Raw genomic sequence first — 23,801 nt, forward strand, 5'->3', positions numbered from 1 at the left:
GGTCGCGGGGTTGAGGGGTTGAGGGCACACCCAGGGCGGGAAGCCAGTCTGTCGCGGGGCACCCCAAGCAGGGCTCGAGCCCCAGACCCGCCAGAGAGCAGGACCCGACCAAACCCGCAGTGCCACCCCACCGCCCCGGCGGCTTTTTATAAGGATCGGATGTGGGTTTTGCATGCTTCCAGCTGCTGAGCAACGTGAAACATTTACATGTTCACTTATTCATGCAGCACACACTTTTCTCCAAAGGGACAGGGTTAGACACGGTTTTCAACATCAAGTGCCACGTGGGCAGCAAAGCAATGTAACGCAGACATACAGTGAAGAAGGACACAGAGACAGTGTTCATCTCGAACGTTTTATTTGAACACCGGCACACAGGGAAATAACTCTCTCCGTCCGAGGACCCCGTTTCCTCCAGGACCTGTGCTTCTAGCCAACCTTCCCAGCCTGCTTAGTGCCCCCAAGCTCTCTCTTCTTTCTTTTCATGGCAGACTCAGTCCCCCCTTATATTCCCCGTACGTCACCCAAATCTAACCAATTATAATAAACAAACACAGTAACGCAGGTCATTACAGTATGGACACATTCACAATCTACAGGCTATTTAGAGCTGCCAAACCACCCGAAACAGTAAATCGCTACGAAAGAGCTGAACCGGCACAGGTAAACAGGCAGACATTATCAGAGAGTAATCAATGAAGGGAAACTCTCCTCTTATGGTAACATATGTTAATTACTGAAGGAATTGTGTCCATTTTTATGTGATTTAATTTGGTGATATTTAACATGAATAGGGGGCGCGGTGGCACAGCGAGTTTGACCAGGTCCTGCTCTCTGGTGGGTCTGGGGTTCATGTACCGCTTGGGGTGCCATACGGCGGACTGGCGTCCCATCCTGGCGTCCCGTCCTGGGTGTGTCCCCCTCCCCTCCAGCCTTACGCCCTGTGTTGCTGGGTTGGGCTCCGATTTGCCGTGACCCCGCTCGGGCCAAGTGGTTTCAGCCTCTGTGTGTGTGTTAACATAAATGAGTGTCAGTTTTGGGACTCAGGAGCTCTAAAGTGTTTACCTTAGGGTAATCGTCAAGTTATGAGAATTCACCTTATGAAGGGTTTTTCAGGAATGAATTCAAGGTGGAGGAAGAATATAAGAATGTAACTTGCAGTGCAAATATTTGCAATGAGTGAAAAATACCATTTTTTTTTTTAAAGGAGTCTCTATGATGGCGCATACCCATCCAAGTGTCTGGGAGGCCTTCAAGGTTTATTAAACACCCTTTCTTGTTGTCATTGAAGGAACTGAAACACATTAAAGCAAGTTATTTGTCTGCTTTGTTGAAGCAACACTTGGGTGTGGACTGTGACTGTGGTGGTTCTGGGGGGGGGTCTTACAGTGGGTGGCCCTGTATTTGATGTTCTGGGCAAGAAAAACTGTATTTGCTTGAAATTCTGTGCATGTGTTAGATGTGTAGAACATGGTACCACCTGCTGAAGACTGCATCTGTCCCCGATGCAAGGTGGTCCTCCATACGCAAGCTGCCGTGCATCTGCGTGTGGTACTCTTTCCAGGTAATTTGTTCTTTTAATGACACATAATACACCGTCAACCTTGGAGGTGTTGTAACGTATCCGGTGTTGATGTTGGCCCTCGCGCTGGTGATGACACGGAGGGTTAGGTGCTCGCCAGCTTGTTTGCTGCTCACACAGAAGAGACCTTGCACCTGGGGTGTTCGGTCTACGACCCTGTGTGTCACAGGTGGGTCCACACCCTCGCAGTTAAGGAGCTCAGCAGAGGAATAGCAAGGGCATCTGGTCGTAGGCACTTTGGAGCAAAAGCTTCTGCGGACAGGCGCAGTGTGGGATGGAGCAGTTGGCTGTGTTCACCTGTGTCAGAACAAGTGTGCCGCGGTTGGTCAGATGTGTACTGAGTCACTGCGGTTTCCCAAGGATGGTTTCTCCGACTAATGATTTGGCACGGAAACTCCACTGCTGCTGTCATTCTGCACACGTGTTGCACTGGAGTAGAGAATTAATAACAAGGATAACAATAACAGCGGTTGAAGTACTGTAGCTGTTGTAGTAAATTAGCTCTTGCACCGGTACACATATCGAGAGGTATTAAGGAGGAATTTTTTTTTAAGTTAAGAGCCTATGCAAGATCAGCATACTCCTGGAAATCCCATAAGAGAATTCCGTTTGCGAATTTAGCCAAAGGTACCATAACTATAATTAAAGACCAGCACACAAACAGCAGGCTGCTTACCATGTTGGTTTTTCCTCGATTGCTGGTCACCGGAGTATTTCCATGGTTTGCTCTGTCTTCTTCTGTCTGTCTTTATCTTAGAAGATGCTGGATGAGTGCCAGGACAGAAGGAGCTGTCAGGTTCTTGTCAATAGCCGCCTCTTCGGGATGGACCCTTGCCCAAGCAGCAGCAAGTACCTCATGGTGTGGTACAAATGTAGGCCGAGTGAGTGCGCCATCTCCGTCCCTCCGTTTACCACATTCCTTACTGTCCCTGTTCTTTTTTCTGTTTTAAGCACCACCATTTATGAATGTTTTCTTTCCTGGAGGGACAAAAGCCGGAGCATGAGCATTCACAGGGCACGTGAACCGTGTGCTCCTTCCTGCTGCCTTATCTTAGCTCTCCAACGTGCTCCATCTCGTATTTTCAACACCTCTTTGTTCTTTGTCACCGTGCCCTGCCATTGTAGGAGGAAAAGTGGCTGTGTTTTGGGGTGTGATTGATTTGGTTTCCAAGCCGTAAAAATGAGAAAAAGACGGCTCGGCTCCCGGAGCCTTGTTTTTTCCTGGCCTGGGCTTTGTTACCGTGACTGACCTGAAGATTACCACTTTCATGTAGGCAGGCTGCCATAGTCCCACGGTCTCAGGGGACCTTACGTTCTCTGGAACCCTTTGAGCTCGACACAGCTTATTAAGGCACCCTCATGCTGTAGATATATTATGTTTGCTTTCACATGCCAGACTGACTAGATCATGCCACATATTGTACTAGTAGAGCGTGGTATTTATGACTTTCCCTGCAGCTGTCATTATAGAGAATTAGATTGGTGTTTGTCAGCTCTGTATGGCCTGCTGGAGGAGAACAGCCCAGTGTAGGGAAACGGGGACAAGGACTCCACTGATGGACATTAAGTTTTTGTTTCCTCCCTCCCCAGATGAGTACAAGAGCAAGGTGGCCTGTGAGGGAGAGCACATGAGGCTGAGCTGCAGGAGGGGTGCCATCATCGTCATCTACTCTGCCACCTTCGGGCGCTCCCAGCAGGGCAGCTCGGAGTGTCCGGCCCACAGTCGGAGGGTGCCCGCAGTAGGTGAGCTCAAGTCCAACGCGTGTACCTTTCCAGCAACATGCATTTGCCTTTCCTAATGCTCTGTAGTCTCACTCACAGTACAAGATGGCGAATGTCTGAAAACAAGGCTTGTCTTGGCGCAGTGATTTCAAAGCAAGATGGATCATATTGCTGCATCTAAGTGTCTTGAGAAGTGGCATATAGAGTTTCTTGTACACGCCTCGGCTTTATTCAGATCACAGCTGGGCGCACTGTTGTCAAAGCCACGCTAACGGACACATTCCGAGAGCACATCTGAAGAATCTCAGCTCCTCTCTAATGTTCTGTGCGGGCCTCACCCAGGGAAGGTGGGACGCCCAAGCTCCTGCCTGGTTCACTAAAGGATGCAGAGCCTGGCTGGGAGGGAGAGGGCAGCCAGGGAAGCTCAAGTGTCGTTAGTCGGCGGCTGCAAACAATGCTTGAGGACATGCCCCACGGTGCGGCGGTGACATCACATCTCGAATGCTCCTCTCACGACGATGTCAGGTTTCGTTTTCCGAGTGATTGTGGCGAAAAACAAGAGGTGTCCTGTTTCGCCATGTGACACCGCCGAGCGCTCTTGGACATGGTGCCGCCCGCCCCCCCCCCCACTCCTTTGACTTTTTAAGATCCTCTCTCCAGACCAGGAAGATGAGCTACCAAAGCAAAGAAGTGCCACTGTCATATTACTTGCATTTTCAATATACAGTGTATATAAGTATACGAATGTTATACTTTACAGATAAAGCTGGTCCAGTTTATTTTAAGTTTTCAAAGTTCCATTCCATTGGTTTAATATTTTTGGTGCTGTAGGTCTATTCCTTCTTACTGAGGGCTTACGGGAGAGCACCGTGCCTCGGTGGCTTTAGAGACTCAAAAACTGCCGGTGCCATTGTGGCCTCTGCTCTCTGTGTGTGCGTGTGTGATCTGATGACTCTGTTTGTTACTTAGAAAATGAAACTTTTTCAAGACTAGGAAACATCTTTCATGGTGGGACTTCTGTCTGCTCCAGCCCAGTTTCCTCACCGTTACTAAAGCACCACTTTCCACATGGTTCAAAGTTCACACTTATAAAGTCATTGAGAGTCTGTTAGGATGAGGTGGGATTGGCCTCCGCACACCTTCCTCATCCCAGCATGCTTTGTGATGATGGAGGATTATTCCAAATGGCAGACCTAGACCAACCCAGCCAGACACCGCCTGAGCAGGTGGAGGCTGCTGCCTGCCTCTGTCTGGGCTGGAACTTCACACCTCGGGCTATAATTATCTCTCGCAGTGAGTGAAGCAATTAATTTTGGCATATGAGACAATTGTACCTTTGTCAGCGCCCTCCACGGGAGAGCAGAGAGCTTAAAATGGCATACAAATCACTCTGCTGGGTGGCTGCTTGGCCTGGAGTGGGGGGTGTTGCTCTTTTTAGGTAACAGCTTCGCCAACCAGATCCCCTGTACCCATTGTTTAGGAACATTTGTACAATATATATAATATTGTATAATGTGTTGAAGCTGAAAGCAAGGCTGTGTTTCCTTGGAATGGTGAATGATGGGCTTGGTTGCTTCTGCAGTGAAATGACAAGGGTTTGACCCAGCGACATACCGTCATCTTGGATAATAAAAGGTGAACTTAGTTTATTCAGGGAGCAAGCAGTCCTGTTTCGTACAGTTGAGCGCAGGTCATTTACCAGTCCTGTTTTAGACTGTTTATTAAGAGAGGTTTTTTCCCTCTAGCCCATAAGACCAAGTGTAAGGAGCTGTGTCACTTCATCTCTTCTTGGAATCTTTAGTCTTAATTTGAAAAAGCAGGTAGACAGAAAATTCCCTCTATTGTTTAACATGACTATGACAGCAGGTACCATAGTGGTTATTGCTACTGCTTTTGGACCCAGAGGTTATGGGTTCACTTCCCATCTCCCCAAAATGTTGGTAGGTGCTGTCAAGGCGATGGCGACTCTGTGGATAGTTGTCCTGAAAAGCATCCAGTCTTCTGCCAACCGGCTGAGACTTAAAAGTGTGGCATCCATGGCTATGGTGGTTGTGTTGATCCACTGCATAACAAGCCTTCTTCTTCTACATTGAGCTTCCACTTTGCCTGGCATGATGTCTTTCTCCATTGACTGTTCTCTCCGCATGATAGCTCAGAAGTAAGAGAGTCGAAGCCGTGTCGTCTGAGCTTCCAAACTCCCAGAAATCCTTACCCTATATTGCTCCAGTAAAATTACCCAGGTATAAATGTGTGAATAATTGCAAGTACCTTAATGCTGTGTTTTGCTTTGGATAAAAGCACCAGCTAAATTAATAAATTTAAATGTGAGACTGATCCACCTCTTAAACTGTCATTACACAAAGCTCATGTTTTCTGGACCTGATATAGTGATTTGATATTGGGTGCACTTGAGATAAACTGCTATTTGGATGCGGAAAGAACACCTTTCCTATTATCACCTTCCCTTTCAGTCCTACAGATTTTCCTGTGGTTGCAGTAATTCAAATTATTTTTCTTTCTCTTTTGTTAATTTCAGGTAAAATTTCAGCTATCTTGGTTCTAGTCATCCACCAAGGCGTTGTATGAATGTTGTGACTACACTGGATAGGCAGCTATTCTTGATTCTGTTGCGGTTTCTTTTTGCACTTTTTATTTAGTGGTTAGAACAGTTAGAAGAGAGTCAACAAAGAGCAAGAACTTCATGCTGTAAACTTGTCCTTGGGACCCCGACAAGTAAAGAGGCCAAGAGGATAGAAGTGCTTTGCTGCGTCACATCCTGACCGTGCACATAATGTGCCATTGTGTAAATGACATGTGTGCCAACAGCCCTGGACCTGTTGAGATCAGTGAGATTGCTTGCAGGAATGCTTTCCTCTTTTCAAAGCCATATTCTGGAGCGACTTTTGAAAAGGATGAAATCATTTCTTGGTGTCACATGACTGTGAACTTCTAATCTGAATCTAGTCCTGTTTCGAAGGTACTCCGATTTCTGCCCTCTTGTTTGAAGATGGCTGTGAAACGGGCCTCTTTGCAGCCCAAACGTTTGAGAGAGCCAGTCCCATAACTACCTGAAACTCAGATCAGAAGCTGGACTTGAGGCCGTACCCCATCCCTTGAACACCCACCCATCTCAACCCCTCTCACTCTGCCTGTGGCAGCAAGGAGGAGTGCAGCAGGGCTGGAATCCCGGAGGGTGTCAGATCCTCCCTTTGCAAATCCCCCTGCATTTCTAGCCATGTGATTACCACTAATAGACACTGAGTAGCTATCCCAAGTTTACCAGCATGAGGAATATGCCTGAAATCTGCAAAGGTCCAATCACAGCATGTTTGATGCAGTTGACAGCTGGGCGCAGAGTCACCCTGCTCCCCGTCGCACTCCCATCTGACCGATTGCTCTGGCAGGAACCAAACACCAGGCTAATGAGCTCCCTCACTGGAGGTGACGTCTTCTTTACTGATTCACTGGAAGGACTCCCACTGGAACTCTGATGGATAGGATCCCTCTGGAGTGGGGTGCCACAGCGGAAATTCACATCACTTTGCTTAGGGGCCTAATTAGTCGTGCCTAGAGCTACAAAACCCCCCAAAGGCACATTCATCTACATCTGGTTGCTGATTAGAGTGCCGCTCAAGGCCTCTCAGAGTTCCTCTCTTTGTTTTTGGCGTGACATAGTAAACTTGTGTTCATCACCCTAGCCGGTACCTTTCTTTTTTTGTGTACATTTAGAAAAAAAATCAAAGAATAGATTTTGTTACAGCAAGCATAGCAAAAGGCCTTTGGATCTTACCAAAAGTGAGATATTTTTTAAGCATTCTATAAAGTCTTTGTTTTTATTAGTTTTATTATACCAGTTCCACCTTTTCCATTCCCTTAAGTGTTAACGGTTTTAAACCTAGAAACCTAAATACTCGGCATCCACCCCTCTGCTGTGTGTAAACATCAGTTGTGTGTACCCTGGAATAAAGCCATGTGGGATGGATTCCTGCCTGTCTCGTTGCCTGCATCAGACGGATTAATCTGGCTGTGTTCCCTGGAATCTGCATGGATATCCTGGATCAGATCCACCGGGATGCACAGGCCAGCTGTGAAGGTCCTGGGTGTCAGGCAGCAGCTCTGTGTCACTTCTGCACGCCAGGTCTGCACTTGGGACTGCTTCTTGCTAGAGCTACAGCAGCCGGAAGCCCAACTCTTGAGTGCAACAGAGCGATACCTGCATAGATGTGGTGCTAGGGAAAGAAGTGGTATGCCTTGAATGTAACATGAAAGCTCACAATGTGAAATTAAGAGATTTTTTTTGGGAGTAAACAATTCAAGCTTTTGCTCCGTAAAGAATGGCTTGCTGTGTAAACAGGTAAATCACTGAGAGTTCATTCAAATAAAGACATAATGAAAAGTCATTTTAAGCAACATACTGTTATGTTGAGGCACATTTTTGCTGTTATTGTGGATGATTTACATTTGCATTTATTTACATTTATTCATTTAACAGATGCTTTTCTCCAAAGCGATGTACATCTCAGAGAAAATACAATTTGTACATTACATTAGGAGAAAGAGAGACATAGTTGCAGATGTGTGATTCTTAAGTAAACCTAGTTTGTTTCTTTCCACTTCATGCACCCATGTTCATTGCACGAGTAGGTGCATAAATTTACATTTGCATTTTACATTTATTCATTCAGCAGATGCTTTTCTTCAAAGCAACGGTAATAATTTTCAGGTCTCTAGCAGATTAAAGAGATTAAAGTCCGTTTCTTCTTCTGAAAGGCATGGAGACAGTGACACAGTGCAGAAAGTGACTAGCTCTTGATGAATGTGTGTATGAGAAATCACTGTTACCAAAAGACTGGGCTTTAAATAGCACACCTGACCCTAAATGGTGTCTTGGTGGCACAGCAAGTAGTGCTGCTGGGTGATGCAAGAGGATATGGGTTCAATCCCTGCTCAGTCTGTATGGAGTTTGCATGTTCTCCCCATGTCTGTGTGGGTTTCCTTCCTCCAGTCCAAAGATGTGCTCCTCAGGTTCCCCATAGTGTGTGAGTCTCAGAGAAAGTGTGTTCTGCTGATGTATGGATGAGTGACCCACTGTAAGTAGTGTATTGAGCAGTGTAAGTCACCTTGGTCAATAAGGTGGGGGCTATTAACACTACATAGAGTTCATTAGAAATTTCTTTGGAGGAAAGCATCTGATAAATACATGTAATGAAGTCTCACTAGACATAACCCTTTGGATCCTTGGGTCTTGGTTAATGTAGTTGGAACTACATATTAGTTTGCATCCTGACCCGAAAGCAAACAAGATGTGCGCTATCATTTCTTCCTGCATGTCCCTCCTTGCACTTTTATGGCACATTTTACACCGTGTTTTGAAAGAAGCATGGACCTTTCTATCTCCCAGGAGACAATCTTTCTGTGTCATCTCTGGATCACCTGCAAGACTTGATCAACGATATGAAATATCACCGAAACTGCAAATGGTGTAAGGTACTGCACTTAGGTGCGTTGTAACTCTTGGGATGAGTCTGTCCTATTGAGGTGACCGTGTTCTCTTTGTTTTTGACATTCAACACCATGTTTCCTTTCAAGAAACATAAATCCTGTCTGTCTCTGACGAATACTAACCTCATTACGGAACAGTCCCGAGCTGAGACTAAATGAGGAATTCAGATTTGTTTTCTGCTGACAGGATTTAACGTGACATTAATCAAGCGTTGTTTAACCATCCGTGTGCGCTATGTGTTCGGTGATAGGCTTTGTTTGAGTGAATGTTTGAATCCTTGGCAACCAAACACCGACCTACCAGCCAACGATATATAGCAGTGTAAAACGGAGTACTGCTTTTCGCCTTCTTCTCTACGGCTGGTCATCGTGTGCCCCTCCTCTGTACCCGCTGCAGACTGCCAGTCAGGAAGCACACTCGCAGTGCTGACGTCCCGCTGCCAAGGCAAGAGGAGCTGCTCTGTCCAGGCTTCCACCAGGGAGTTTGGAGACCCGTGCTACACAGGGACCCGGAAGTACCTCAATGTCATCTATACCTGCGGTGAGTTTCCGTGGAATGCAGCACATCAAGGCAAAGCAGCTTTACACTACTTCCGAGTACAGCATGATCTTTAAAGGTCAGGGAAGCGGAGTGAGAGACACTACTGGTGCTGGGGTCTGCGGGATCGGTTGTGTGTTTGGTTCACTAGGTGGCGACACTGACACAGTAAAGCATGCATGACTCTTAAGAGTTTGCGAGGCCTGTGAGAAATGTCACACTGACGGCAAAAGAGGACGAGAAGGAAGACGTTCATGTGCGAAGTGCTCCGATCACGGATTTACTGACTGTTTACCCCGTTTACCTTCACGCACAAGTTGCACTTTCAAGTGTAATTCACACTACGGATGTTGAGGAGCGCAGGTGATGTTTTATAGCACATCCATAATGGAAATGACATGAAGGAGTCGGCCACATTTGGACTTCTCCTGAGCTGGATTTGCTTGCAAGCTGTGTGCTGTGTGGGATAGCGGTGAGTGTCTTACATGGTACAAGAACATTTCGAGCTCTTTGCTGTAACCCATGTCCCTCCAGGGCTGGCTTTGGGCCACTGGTCCATTTATTGCCACCTTTGTCTGGATCCTCTCAGAGGAATCCCATTAGGAGTTGTGGTCCCTCCCCCCTGTGCCCCCAACAGGAGGAGATTAAGGTTAATTTCACTTGTGTAAAAACACACAAAGTCTGCTGTAGAAGTGAGCTATAAACTAATATGTTTACAACCGTTCCTCACAAAATGGGGTTAATTCATTTTGTGAAACCACCCTAAGTGAACTCTCATTATGAGGGGGGTCAAATAACCATTACTTCTCATGGAATAAAATTAGTTCCCAGACAAAAAAAAATTAAAATTAAATTAATTAAAACTGTAGCAAAGTGGGGATGTGGTGGCGCAGCGGGTTTGGCCAGGTCCTGCTCTCTCGTGAGTCTGGGGTTTGAGTCCTGCTTGGGGTGCCCTGTGATGGACTGGCCTCCCATACAGGGTGTGTCACTTCCCCCTCCAGCCTTGTGCCCTGTGTTGCCGGGTTAGGCTCCGGCTTGCCGCGACCCCACTTGGGACAAGCGGTTGTAGACAGTGCGTGTGTAATAAATTGTATTATTTGTAGCTTGTGTTTTTTTTATATATACTTAAATTTTTTTTGTCGTTCATTATCAATAACGACTCGTCCAATGCAGGGTCGCGGTCGTTCGGATTTTGTGCAGGAAGCATAGAGCGCCAGACAGGGTCACCCTAGATGTCGCCACTTTGACAATTTGGCTCTCGGACGTTTATGATATAAAGAGATAGTTCATGAGACCCCTGCCTATGTCTTTCACTCTGAAAAGCACAGTAACACCATACTGTTAGAAATGCTGTGTACCAGCGGGCAGTGCAGCGCTTGGAGCTGTTGCCTTGCACTGAAGGAGTCCGTGTTCAAATCCCACCTCCTGCTGTAATACCCTTGAGCAAGCTATCGATGCTGACTTGTTACAGTAAACATTGCAAAACACTATAAGTTCCTTTGGAGACAAGCATCAGCTAAATGAATGTTTGACCCCTTCTTTTAACGCCTATGAGAATGTAGCACTGTGGTTAAAGCCTTTGCCTTTGGAGAGAGAGGGTCCTGGGTTCAAATCTCATTTCCTGCTGTTGTACCCTTGAATGAGGTACTTACCCTAAATTGCCCCATGAAAATGACCCTACTCTACACTTTGAAGAGAAGTGTCACATAAATGTGAGAGACTAAAAAGTGCCCTGTTGTACAAGTGGGTAAATAATTGTAAGTAGTTTAACACTGTAAGCTGCTTTAGAGAAAAGTGTCAGCTAAATAAATTAGTAAAGTACTTATACTGAGTCTGCTCTGTCAGATGTGATATTAGGTTTACCTTAGTCAGTGGTTGAGGCAGTCAGTGTGATAGGAAGCAGTTCTCTCATATTGCCTGTTGCAAAGAATAATTGTTTCTGCGCATCGATATTTAAATGCATTGTCTTCTGTAACTTTCTTAGATGTTCCCATGAATGTTTCTGCCGTGTTTGTTATTAGTTGTGCTGAATGATTGCTCTGAACCGATAACTGATAACTAAGTGAGCTGTGCTCTCGGGAATCACATATGCAGGATTAACTGCATACATATACGGTTATATTGTCTGTTGTGTCCTGGTCAGGACTATGTGAAGAACATGTATGGGTGCAGAATGACTGATTAATTGGTAAAAATGCAGTTGTACTAAGTAATAAGCCCATTGTATGAAAAAAGGGTATTTATTTTCATAAGCCATTGTATGGGATTGTGTTCTTTCTCTCTCTCTCTCTCTCTCGCACACACACATTGTCTGAAACCGCTTGTCCCAAGCGGAGTTGCAGCGAGCCGGAGCCTAACCTGGCGACACAGGGCACAAAACTGGAGGGGGAGGGGACACACCCAGGACGGGACGCCAGTCCATCACAAGGCACCCCAAACCAGACTCAAATCCCAGACCTACCAGAGAGCAGGACCTGGCCAAACCCGCTGTGCCACCGTGTTCCCCCCGCTCCTCTCTCCCTCTCTCTTTCTCTCTCTCTCTGTATATGTGTACTTTTTTTTTATTTATATAAATGAGGCAGCAGGTATGGTAATGGTTAGATAATGGTAATGACTGCAGCCTTATCCTCAAAGAACCCAGGTTTCACTCCCATTTCCTGCTTTAGAAGGTACTTTCCCTCAGAATTGTTCCAGGTTAAAGTGACCCAGCTTTATAAATGGGTAAATCATTAAAGTCACTTTGGAGAAAAGCGTCAGCTAAATAAATAAATGGAAATATATCCTGGAAACACCAGGAAATTATTAGCCTGATAAGCTTACTTACTGGTAATAATATACTGGCTTGGTTGAAACTCTTATTTCTTTCCCTGGACTGTAAAGTCAACCTTTTTTAAAGTATTTCATTCATTAGATTTTTTTTATTGTAGTATCTTTCCTGAGGAGCTTACTTTTTCATCTGGTCTGGTTGTTTTTGAACAAGACCTTATCCTGAGTGAGACTTGCATGAATTCAGATTTGAATTGTGACGGGAATGAAGATGTGCACTCTGAAGGCCAAGCATATTCGATACCCTTAGAGGAAACAGGTGGGGTGGGGGATTCCTGACTTTGCTCCATGCGCTATGCACTGCTAATGAGCCGCCCACCTCTACACTCTTCATACTATCCCCGACGGAAAACGGCACACTTGCTGTACCATGACTACATAGGGACAACCTGGCGTGGCAAGTTTGGGAAAGGTGGCCTGCTGGAAACTGCAGACAGCCTAAGGAGAAGTGAAGCCATGAAGCCGCTGCTACAGTATGGGGGTAACTGGGGCTATCTGCCTATAGATCCACTCGTGGCTTGTGGCCAGTTGGTGGCCTTCCCAGGTGTTTGCTTTGAAAGGATGTCCTTTTTATATGTAGATGACAAATATATTCCTGCCTTCATGCTTTTGTGATAATCCTGTGTAACACAAAACCACTGAGGTGGTTTTTTTGGGGTCCAGCTTTCTGAATCACAGCCATATTTTCTCAATCAGCTGCAATAATAAAGAATGTAGCTGTAAAAACAGTGTAGCCGTGTTTTTGCGGACATGTACATGTGCCTTTTAAGGTTGTTTGCTTTTAACGTACATACATCTAAATGAGAATATTAGTCGATACCCTCTATTACGTTATTCGTGGTGCTTCGAATCACAAGGGATGGATTGATTCCTTTCAGTAATGGCCTGTTTAATATTTAGTGTCTCCAACTGAGATGTGCAACTCGTCATTGTGATTAGCTGGCTCTTGTTTCCTTTCTGAAACAGTCTGGCCGCCATCTTGATTACTTCCGCGGGACCCATTCTCAGGCTTAAGAGAATGCTTGTTGAAGTGAACTCTGACATTTTCCCCACAGAGGGAAGAAGTGGAGCTCACGGTGCTCAGAACTCACTCTGGTCTGTTCTGGAGATGTTTCCAGGACTCAGCAATGTCTTTAAGCTTGAGGAGATCTTAAACATGTCCGCCCGAGTGTTCCGTGGCATTGTCGTTTCTCAGGGCCCCATGTCAAATCAAGACTGCTGCAGGGATGTGGATGTGAAGAGGTGAGCTAGCGGTGAGAAAGCGTATACACCAGCCCCCTTTAACCTGCTGGATTTGGGGAGAGAGCTCACTTTGCAGACGTTGGTGTTACTGGTTTGAGATGGAGGTTATTCTCTAACAAAGCCTCTGGCTGTATAGTGTGGAGAAGGCTTGTCTCTGAGTCATAATGAAATGAAAGCAGAGCGAAAGTAAATATTCAGGTAGTGCAGACGCTACATAAGGCTGACCGGAGCTTCCCAGAGGGCTTATCTGTAGAGTTCCTTCCTCTTGGCTGAAACGCTGGAAAGGAGAAATACACAGCAGGGTTTCCTGTCTGATTACATTATTACCTCAAGTTCCTTCCCAAGGATAACATTGTGAAAACCTGCTGATTTCAGAGAGTGATTGATTGTTAGGACACAGCTTCTTCCGCGAGAAGATCCACGTTGAGGTGAAATGATAGGGAGGGGTTAATTAAGTTGCTTCTTTGTCGGCGTGCTTTTTTTTTTTTTTCCGCATCCCTCAAGTGCTCTGAGGCAACTTTCTGGGAAGTTTGAAAGTGAACTGGCTGTAGCTGAATTTAAAAGTAGTCGCTGACAGGAAATGGATTAATTAAGGCCCTTAAACGCTTGAGGTGAAGTCACGTATTCTGTACAGCTGGACTTCCGTGCCCGGAGCCCTCGGGGTATTAGGTCGTCGGTAGTTGTGCGTGCAGGCTGTTTTGGTTTTCCATAATCCCTTCCCGTCCAGGCCTCCAAGTTGTTAGCGCCGGGGCCTCTGAAACCTCCTAACCAGGCTGAACCCGTGAAGAGGGTCTTCGTTTCACCTAATTTACACGCTCCCCCTTCCCCCAACCAACCTTAATCCACCCTGCAACCCTCATATTCTCCCAGGAGACCGAGGGCTTCGCTTTGAGGGAGCTGCTGGGGGCCCTATTTCCAGCTGCAGGGGCTCAGCTCTCTTCCACACTCACACACACACACTCATACACACGCGCATACACTTGTGAGTCTCTAGTGGAACAGTGGTGTTTATTTAGCCCTTGTATGGTGTTGGTCAGCTTTCTCATACCATACTTCAATATGCGCCACTGGAATTTTCAGTCTATTTTGTATTATGTTTGTTGTCTATCACTGGTTTATAACTGTTTGAAAAAAGAACATGAATCTTTGCCAGAAAAAAAGTGAACTTGAACCAATGCAAAAGAGGTTTGAAGCATGGGCCAGTGCTGCTGTTATTTAGACCACATGAGGAAAGAAATGTACTTGCAGACCTTTGCCCGCGTTTTTCATTTGGCGAAAAAATCCAGCTGAGGAGCATGTTTTTTGATGACTGTACTTGTTTCTGCTAATCACACCGGCACTTTTTCCAGGGTATCAGCATGTTCACACATACTTACAAGAGTGTGCTTTGTCCTTCCTGTTTTGGGGTGGAAATGAGCTGTCATCAGTGTTTCTCTGGAGGTGCGAAATGGTCCATAAGTTTACTTTGAGCCACTGTGCTTTGGGTATATCATAAAGGGTCTCTTCAAATAACCATGTACAGCGGGCCTGGTAGTTGACGTTGGTCCAGGAACCCAGCACTTCGCAATTAAAAAAGCATCAAATTATGAAGCGTGGTCCAAAATACCATGGGTTTAATTTACATGTGCAGTTTTTTTTTCCGTATATGTTTTCTACAAGTCAACATTTCATGTGTGTGTCAGTTGGAGTATATCTTTGGCTTTTATGTTTCTGTATGGAGGGTGTGGTGGCACAGTTTGGCTGATGCCTGCTGTGTGATGGGTCTGGGGTTTGAGTCCTGCTTGAGGTGCCTTGTGATGGGCAGGTGTCCTATCCAGGATGTATCCCTTGTGCCCTGAGTTCCCAGGATAGGCTCTGGCTTGCCACGACCCTGCTCGGGGCAAGCGGTTGTTGCCATTGGTTCCTTTATGGCCCCTAGAGTGAAAATAAACACAAATCTGATGCAAGGATTACACAAGATCACAATTATGATGTAATGATACAGTAGAAAAATTCTTAGTATGCAAAGATGAAGTAGCAAGGAAATTTTCTGAAACGGTTTTCAAGGAATTACAGCAGAGGTTTTTTAGTGAAGCCATCATGAATCCTACATTCTGCTCCCACAAGGATGCCTTGTCTTTCCCCATATTAAAGAGGTATTTGTCCAGGGGTCATTGCTGGAGCGATATGTACCGTAAATCCGCAAGCTAAACACATGACTGCAATCTAAATCACCTTCAGCCCACAACCTCACAACTCTTATTTGTCAGCATCACGTCACATGGTTATGGCTTGGTGACATTTTTTAATGACGTGAATGCTGAATAATAAGCCACTGGACCAGCTTATTTTTTGATTTCCTATCTACTCCATAAACTTGTCATAATCTTTCCTGTTGGTTTCGACGGAGTCTGTTATAGACATTTCCACATTTCCTTAAGGCGTATCGGAGTGTTAAAAAAATCTACAGCTATCTTTTTGTGGTGTCACAGCTGTTGAGGCCTTGTGGTCCTTGAGAAAATGTAGACCAGTGTGGCTCAAAGAAATGTTCTCTTGTATCAGTGGGTAAATGTGTCTCATTCATTCAGAGACCTCCTCAGGCAGCTAGTTTATCACTTTTCTAGAACTGTCCATGAGAATGTGTGTGTGTTCACGGACTGGATCCTGAAACTGAAAGGACCTTGTGCCACCCAGCCATCTGAAGAGAACAACTGCTTCTTGAGATGTTGTACAGGTCTATGGCATTGTTGGAGGATGGGGGTTGGAGTTCTTCAGTGGGCTGGACTGCAAACAAGAGCCAAGAGAGTCACCTCCCCATTGAAAAGCAGACACCCAGAGCCTCTTGACTGGGCCTCATCAGCAGACTAGCACTACCTCTTTCGTGCATTCCTACACAAGCTGGTCAACCTGGGTGGCCATTCATCCGAACAGGCAAGACACGTACCTGAATGTTGAAGAAATTTTCTCTTTTGGAGTGCAAGAACAAACCAATAGCTTCGTCAAACTCAATAAAACAGCCCAAAGGTTCAACTCTGATGCAACAGGTAATAAACCCAAGCTTTATTGGTCGAGGTTATCTCTTGAAAATCTTCACATAACTTCGTTTTCATTGCCGTATTGACAGAAAGGTGTGTCAGCATTAAAATTTGAACCAGCGACCACTTTCGTACTGAATTGCAAAAATGTGGAGTTTACATACTTGCTGTGAAAAAGTCTGCGTTGTGTACTGGATAAATTGACCATAGCAAGACTGGGACACCCATATTGTGAGATTCCAATCGATACTGAAAGGAATTCAATTGGTTTGAGTTAGAAGCAACATTTCACTCACTTTTTCTGGATTTTATGGTAAGGAATAACAATGACGATTTAGTACTTTGGTAATTGATTGGTATTTATGGACCCGTCATGAAAGGGAGACATGATCCCTTTTGCTTGTTGGAGAGTCCTCTGGCACTTTAACAATGGCCTTATTATTTGACACAATTATGTAAAGGTTTATTTTTGCACATTAGTGGTGATCAAATTATTTCCTCGGATGAATCCAGCTCAGCTCCTCAATCTGCTGCTGCTCTCAGTCCCTCCTGATTTGCAGCTTTGATAGAACAGAGACCTCAGTGTTGTTTTGTCCCGCAGGGGAGGACCTCCATGGCTACAGTATGCAGTGAGGCTAAATGGTTTATTTATATTGTGTGCAAATGAGCAAGTCTCCAGCAGAAGGGTTTGAGTCGTGCTGGGACATATACTTTCATTGATGTGCGGTCACTCTGTTGCTTGTCAAACAAGAACGTGGAAATACTTCCTTTGCATTTTGAAAGTTGGGTTCAACACGTGTTCTCAAAAATGACCTGTGCACATGGTTTGGAGACATTTGGGGATTAACATTAATACCAGGATGAGATGATGGGAAAAGAAGAGTAAGAGAGCGGGCACTCTGCTTGTTGAAAGTCAAGAGCAAGGATACGGGTGGGTGCCTCTGGGTACATGTGCTCCTTAGTGTGACAATCCTAACATATCTGGAGAGGTTTTATTCTGATTATGCCCTGAGTCTGTTGAGTATCAGTCATGGAAAACTAGTTCAGAAACATTTCACTGTAGGCTTTCAGTAAAGAAAATAAGTCCAGGAAATTGCAGGTGAAAGCAAATTTTATTTACCAAGAGGAGCAGAAGTCTGAAAGCACAGATACAGTCATAGCATCAGTAGGATGGTAATTTTGGTGTTTATATTTTCTTGTCCTGTCGAAAACACAAATCAAGCTGTAGCAGTAAATTGAAGAGCTACAGGAAGTATAGTATCAAAACATAACATTCACAGTCTTCATTTGCTTTGTCTTCCTTAACTCTTTCTGGCTTGTTTGTAACTGAAGGCACGAAATAGAGCGGTAATGTGTGGTGAAAGCCCTGATGCCTGTCAGTAAATGTAGCCGAGATTGAAAGTACACCCTGTTTGCCCCACAGCTTCTTCTTTTCTTTGGTTATCTCATAAAATTAAGTGGAAGAGGCAAGCCCTCATTTCACAAAGCGACAAATCACTTTGTTATTAAATAATATGAATGGGAACAGTACATGTTCTGTTTATTTTTGGACACTGTTTCATAAGGCAGTTTGTTTTGCCTTACATTGTTGTCTTTGTTGAAAAACAAATGGAAGCCTGCTGAGGCAGTACAAGTCAGATGGTCAGGATTGCAAAGTTGTTTTTTTCAGGCTTACTAATATCATATTTTTAAGTATGAGCTATGCTCCTCCGTGTCTTGTGACCCACTGGTCCCACGCACAAAAGGTCCAAAATCAAAAGTCCAAAGGTTCTCGGTTCTGGCTCCAGTGTGGTGAAATTTGCTCCCTCTGTCACTCAGAACTGCTGAATCCTTGTCAGAGTTCAAAAAGGGATCTCAAAACACATCTCTTTTAGACCCACTTCTCTCCTGATCTTCTATGTACTCTGTAAACATGCACTACGTTATATGTTTAAAATAAAACATTGCACTTCGCTAACCCTGTATACAGGTACTTGTGTAATGTATGCCGGTTAAGCAGTGATATGAGACTAATTGACTGTACTTTGAAAATCGCTTGTCCGCACCTGTTGGAAATGCACTTTTGTTATTTCTGAGATGTATTTCACCTTAGAGTAAAGCTTCTGCCAAATGAATAAATGTTAGAGTAATATAAATATTATTTTCAGCCAATGACAGAATAAAATATCTGAATGGGACGTTTTCCAAGGACACTGGGGGCCAGTTTCCCGGGAACTACATGCCATTTTCTGCTCCCGCTGCCTCAATTCAGTCCAGCCCCTCTATTGACTGTTCTTTCATCTGTCTCACGCACACGCACACACACACACACACACACACACACACACATACACCTTTTCTATGTGTGGCGAAGTGGTCAGTCAGGGCTTCCTCTCTCAATCTGGAGTTTTATTTTTAGGCAGCAAGTTGGAGGGGATCTGAAGCCGGTCCAAGTCTTCCTACCCCCTGCGGTGCAGCTTCGGATGCCTGGTCAGCTTTGTTTACTTGGAGGTGTACCTTCGAAGGAGTGTACCTTCTTAAAGGGGCAACTATTTTTTTTTTATTTCCTCCTCCTCCTCTCCTTATTTGGGCTCCAGAATCCTTGCTCCCTTCCTACACGGATGGGCTGCTCCTGCCACGCTTTGTTTTCATGGTTTCGGTGTAGGCACTGCAAGCGTAGGGAAAAAGGGGAGAGAAAAACATCAAAGAGTCTGGGCATGGCCTTCGGAGACACTTCCACTTAATCATGAACTTGTGAGTGCTTGTTTTCTGTTTACTCCCCCGTCGCATTTCCTATTCTGGTGTTCAGAAATTTTCTTTGAAGGGGATCTTCAAGAGGATGGTACATATCAGCTGGTACCACGGTACCTCCTGGAGCCTGTTCCTTGGTCACTTTTGGTCTCTTTGGTTTTCTCGCGGAAAAGCTATGCTGGAATAACATTGCATAATGTCAGCCAGTGGAACACGGTTCGTAAATGTGAAGCTGTTAAAATGAACACTAATATTGCTCGAGGGACTCTGCTCACGTTCTTTTTCGATTTTCTCATGCAGCACATGTTAAGTGCCGGGTGGCTCTTGACACGTACCTTGCTGTTTTTGCGTTCTTGAAATTCTCTTTTGCGCATTTTTGAAACAAGAAAGGACAAGCTTTGCACAGGTTTGCTTGCAGATTTACTCCTGACAGCTTTCCCAGAAAACCCTTTGCCTTTATGCCAGCCTGAGACTAGTGGCAGCAGGATCCTTACCTTAGTCGATTTTCCCTGCGACGGCCCTCCGCAGCTAGGGGGTAGTCTGTGGTAGGGGCACATGGGTCAGTAGCTAGGCAGGTGGGACACAATGTGAACCAGCTGAACTGGGACCTGTCACTGAGGCCCAGCTGGACCCCACAGGAAAGGCTTGTTGCAGATGGTTGACAGCTGCCCTGTGCACACATCATGGTCACTTTTAACTGCACTTCTTCACAAAGGAAAAGGCTTTTTTCGCCCATGGCCTGTAAATGCGGGGGGCTTTTCTGTAAGCTATTTAGGATAAACTGATGGGGGGTGTGGTGGTGCAGCAGGCTTGGCTGGGACCTGCTGTGAGGCAGGTCTAGGGTTCGAGTCCAGCTTGGGGTGCCTTGTGACGGACTGGCGTCCTGTCCGGGGTGTGTCCCCTGTGCCCTGTGTCGCTGGGTTTGGCTCCGGTTTGCTGTGACCCCTGCTCAGGACAAGCAGTTTCAGACTGTGTGTGTGTGTGTGTGTGTGTGTGTGTGTGTGTGTGTGTGTATCCTGTCACAGTTGTTTGAGGCCAGTGAGGTGTTTAGCCCAGTAACTGTAATTGGGAACCCAGGAATGCAACATGAAATGAGAAGCCACTCACTTTTGGAAGTCATCTCCCTCATGCGGCACAGCTCTCTGTTTAGTCTAAGTGGTCTCTCCTCCACTGCGGAAAAAGTTGTGGCTCTTTCTCCGCTATGTTTCATGCAGGTTTTCGGTAATTTCTTTATCTTTTTTTTCACCCAGTGTCAGATACCGGTCTGAGTTTCATGCACTGGACACAACTGTCGACTTAATCTGGAAATCCGTTTGTTGTTGTAATTATGGAAACTGTCACTGGCGACGGTGTGCTTTCCGATGAGCGTAACTGGAGCATTGAAACGATTTCCACTGCTGTCGCGGTGCCCTAGGGGGCAGGGGCTGGAGAGCGCTCTCATCCGCGTGTGCGCAAGCGTGCCATTTGCATTTCCTTTAGCGCTTTAAATTTGGTGGATATCTCAGCCTGCAGGACTGGTTTCACAGCAGCATTGCCTGTAAAGCGCAAGACACTCTCAGTCCATGTTGTAAAACTGACCATAATTAGGGCTATGCTTATTGCAAATGGAAATTGCCGGGTAGCTGATAGGGTCTACCGTAAACTTATTGTAGTTACACTTATTTTGAAGCAGCTCCGAGGTTCCGAAAGCTTAGCATGCCGAGACCTCTGTATGGTTTGCCTGTAGTGGAGTCTGAGCCGAATGAAGCCAGAGAGGGGACGGGAGGGAGTCCTGCCTGGAGTTGGGTCCCAGTTCGGTTATAAACCGTAAACCAGTTATCTGCAGGAATATCTCCCGTCCTTCTGATAAGTAGAGATGCTTATTGCTGGTTCATGTTCGTCTTCTCTCAGCACCCAGGGATATCTGAGAGAAGGAAATGAGCGCTCTTTTTCTTTCTTTACTCCCTCATACTTCTCTCCCCCCCACACCTAGCCCCTGCCCCACCTCTCTCTCTCTTTCTCTCTCTCTTTCCCTCGCTCGCTCTCCAACATTGACTTTACTACCTTCCCCACCAAATGGTTCCATTTAGTCCACCCAGCCGGCAAGGAATCTGACTTCTCTCTTCAGCAATACTCCCTCCCACCGTTTCTGATTTGATCTCCCCCCTTTTTTGGAAAGTCGTTTGGTGAGCCTTTCTTCTCACTCGCTCAGCCGCTCTATTGCATGCCGTTCATCTTCCCGTGCCCTGAGTTCTGAAGTTCCTAGGACTTGATGGAGAAAGCAGATGTTGAGGGAACTTGCTGGCATTCTGTTTGGTAAACGGGCAGCTGCTTTTTGTCAGTTTCTAGGCTCCCCCCCAACCCCATGCTGCCATCCAGCCCAAGCTGTCATTAGCTGGAAGGTTTGTGGCCGGGAAGTTGTCTAGGGGTCAGTGAATGGGGTCTGCCTGCTTTGATACCGGCATCTGAAGAACTGGCACTAGAAGTTCCTGATGTACCCCAAACATCGTAAGTCAGGACTTAGGAAGGTAAGCTGTTTTTCGAGTCTTTGAGTGGATGGATTCTTTAAAAGGTGGACACCCTTCATGTGCTTTTACGTGGGAAATCTTGGAGGGGGATTATTTTTGCAGTGAACATGCTGTTATCGGAAACGTGCTGCTGCTCTCCTCTCATCCGGTAAATGCTGACATTTCCTTAGCAGCGACGAGTGTCATCTGATGGTTTTAGGCTGTTGTGTCTAAAACGGGAATCATCGCTGTGTCGTGGCTCTAGGACCTTAAAGGAATTTGGGAGTGTGTCGGATGCTCAATGAGACCTCCAGAAACGAAGATTTCACTATAGTGTCTGTACAACTGGTACTCGTGTTGCTTGGCTTAGCTTACAGATCTAAAAAAGCTTAACAGGGAGGCACGTCTATGGCTCTTGTTCGGGCAGCACCAGGAGTTTTATTTACTCTTTAAAATTTCTGTGTGGAAAATGAATAATTCCACCGCTGCTCTGTGCCAGAGACCAGCTCCCCTACCTCGTTCCACCTCGCTGTAAAGCTGTCCCTTCATCATGCTATCGGGGGAGCCAAGCGGGCTAATAAGATGAAAATATAATGCCAGGGAAGGAGGGGGAAAGGTCAGTGTCAGAATTAATCATTCTCAAGCTGCGCTTTCCTTGAAAGGATCTGGCATTAAACATATGGTATTTTTTATCAGCCCAGCCCACCCTCATTAAATGCAATTTGTTCTGAGAAGCAAAGAATTGCTGAGTACCCAAGAAGACACGGTTTGTTCGGATACTAAGAGCGCTGCCTGTAGCAATAAGATTGCTCTCGGAAGAGGTTTTTATGACCGAAGTCAGCGAGGTTCTGCTGCGATCAGTAATATCAGGTGGATTCCTTCTCAAACTTTCCTTTGCCTCTCTCAGATTGGTGACTGCTGCTAAAATCTTTTGCACACATTTTACAAACTCTTTTTTAATGGAGCACAGCAGGTCATGTTCTCCTGTGCAATCTTGTTTGTGGAAAGGTTCGAGGAGAATTTACAGCTTGTAAATTTCTGGTAAACAGGTGATTGTGGTCACGTTTTCCATGGTAACTACTTGTGTATTGGTCATTTAAAGGCTTCCAACAGTTTCTGTGTTCTGCTGATTCACTTGTATTTAATTCCCGGCATGAGACAACAAGGAGGACATCTCTGATTTCTTCTGACAAGCTTGTGGTTATTTTGTTCTTGGTTCAAATTAACCGTTTTAATCCTTAATAGGCTTCAATCCATATTGATGTAGAACGGTTTTGGTACCTCAACTGTAGTTTGTTGTTAACAATCTTCTGTACTTCTGTGGACTTACTCCGTGCCCAAATGCGTTGTTTAGTTAAGGAGAAAAAAAATTTATTTAGTTCCTTGGATCACATATGGACCGGTATGTTTTGTGAACCCAGATGCAATGACTGTGTGCTCTGCAGCTCCTGTACAAGGTGCAGTTGTCACATCGGTACCAAAATCTGGATGGCGGTATCTCAATGAATTCATTTGTTGTTATTGTTACGTGTCATGTCAATGCCCGCACAACAATCAACAGCACCTGATGGCAATCAAGCACTGGATGACAATCAGAGCACTCGCCTTTAAAAGACCCTCCTCAGCCTCTTCACTGTCATGGAGTCTCACTGAGACAACTGTCCCCCTTTACACTCGTGTCCCAAGCTCCTTCGTTCCTAGTCCCCGTTCTTCGTTTCCCTGCTTCTGACCATTCGCCTCGTCTCCTGACAACATCCACGGATCCTCACTTACACTCTGACCGCCAATCGACCAACTCTTTGCCCGTCCCTGACAACGAGAACCCGCCTGACCCCTCGGTTCCTGCCAAACGATCTTGCACTTGGGTCCAGCCATCCCCACGTCTTCTGTTCCGCGTGACAGTATGTTTGTTGATATGAAAGGACCGAATGTTCACTAGTTCATCATAAATTCACATTAATTCATTTGGCTGATGCTTCTGTCCAAAGCAACTTACAATGTTATGGTACTTACAACTATTTACCCATTTATACAGCTGGGTAATTTTACTGGAACAACTTTAGGGTAAGTACCTTGCTCAAGGGTACGACAGCTGGAGGTGAGGCTCCACCCTGCAACCTTTGGGTCCAAAGGCAACAGCCCTAACTACTACACTACCA

At 45.6% G+C, this 23,801-nt stretch overlaps 1 protein-coding gene across 4 annotated transcripts in view; it reads left to right on the plus strand.

Annotated features, from left to right (window-relative positions):
- The window catches only part of eva1aa (eva-1 homolog A, regulator of programmed cell death a), a 61,772-nt gene that overhangs the window by 19,534 nt on the left and 18,437 nt on the right, over positions 1-23,801 (plus strand). Inside the window, exons 1-4 of one of the 4 annotated variants that reach the window (XM_018735060.2) lie at positions 1,532-1,564; positions 2,340-2,463; positions 3,173-3,325; positions 9,204-9,347. In XM_018735060.2, coding sequence (XP_018590576.2) covers positions 2,343-2,463; positions 3,173-3,325; positions 9,204-9,347 — 418 coding nt within the window. In that variant the 5' untranslated portion in view covers positions 1,532-1,564; positions 2,340-2,342. Of the gene's footprint in view, positions 1-1,531; positions 1,565-2,339; positions 2,464-3,172; positions 3,326-9,203; positions 9,348-23,801 lie in introns of those variants that run through there. The other 3 variants (XM_018735058.2, XM_018735059.2, XM_029258311.1) reach the window with 3 other exon arrangements.

Source organism: Scleropages formosus, chromosome 1 (assembly GCF_900964775.1).
Source record: "Scleropages formosus chromosome 1, fSclFor1.1, whole genome shotgun sequence".
Lineage (NCBI taxonomy): Eukaryota > Metazoa > Chordata > Actinopteri > Osteoglossiformes > Osteoglossidae > Scleropages > Scleropages formosus.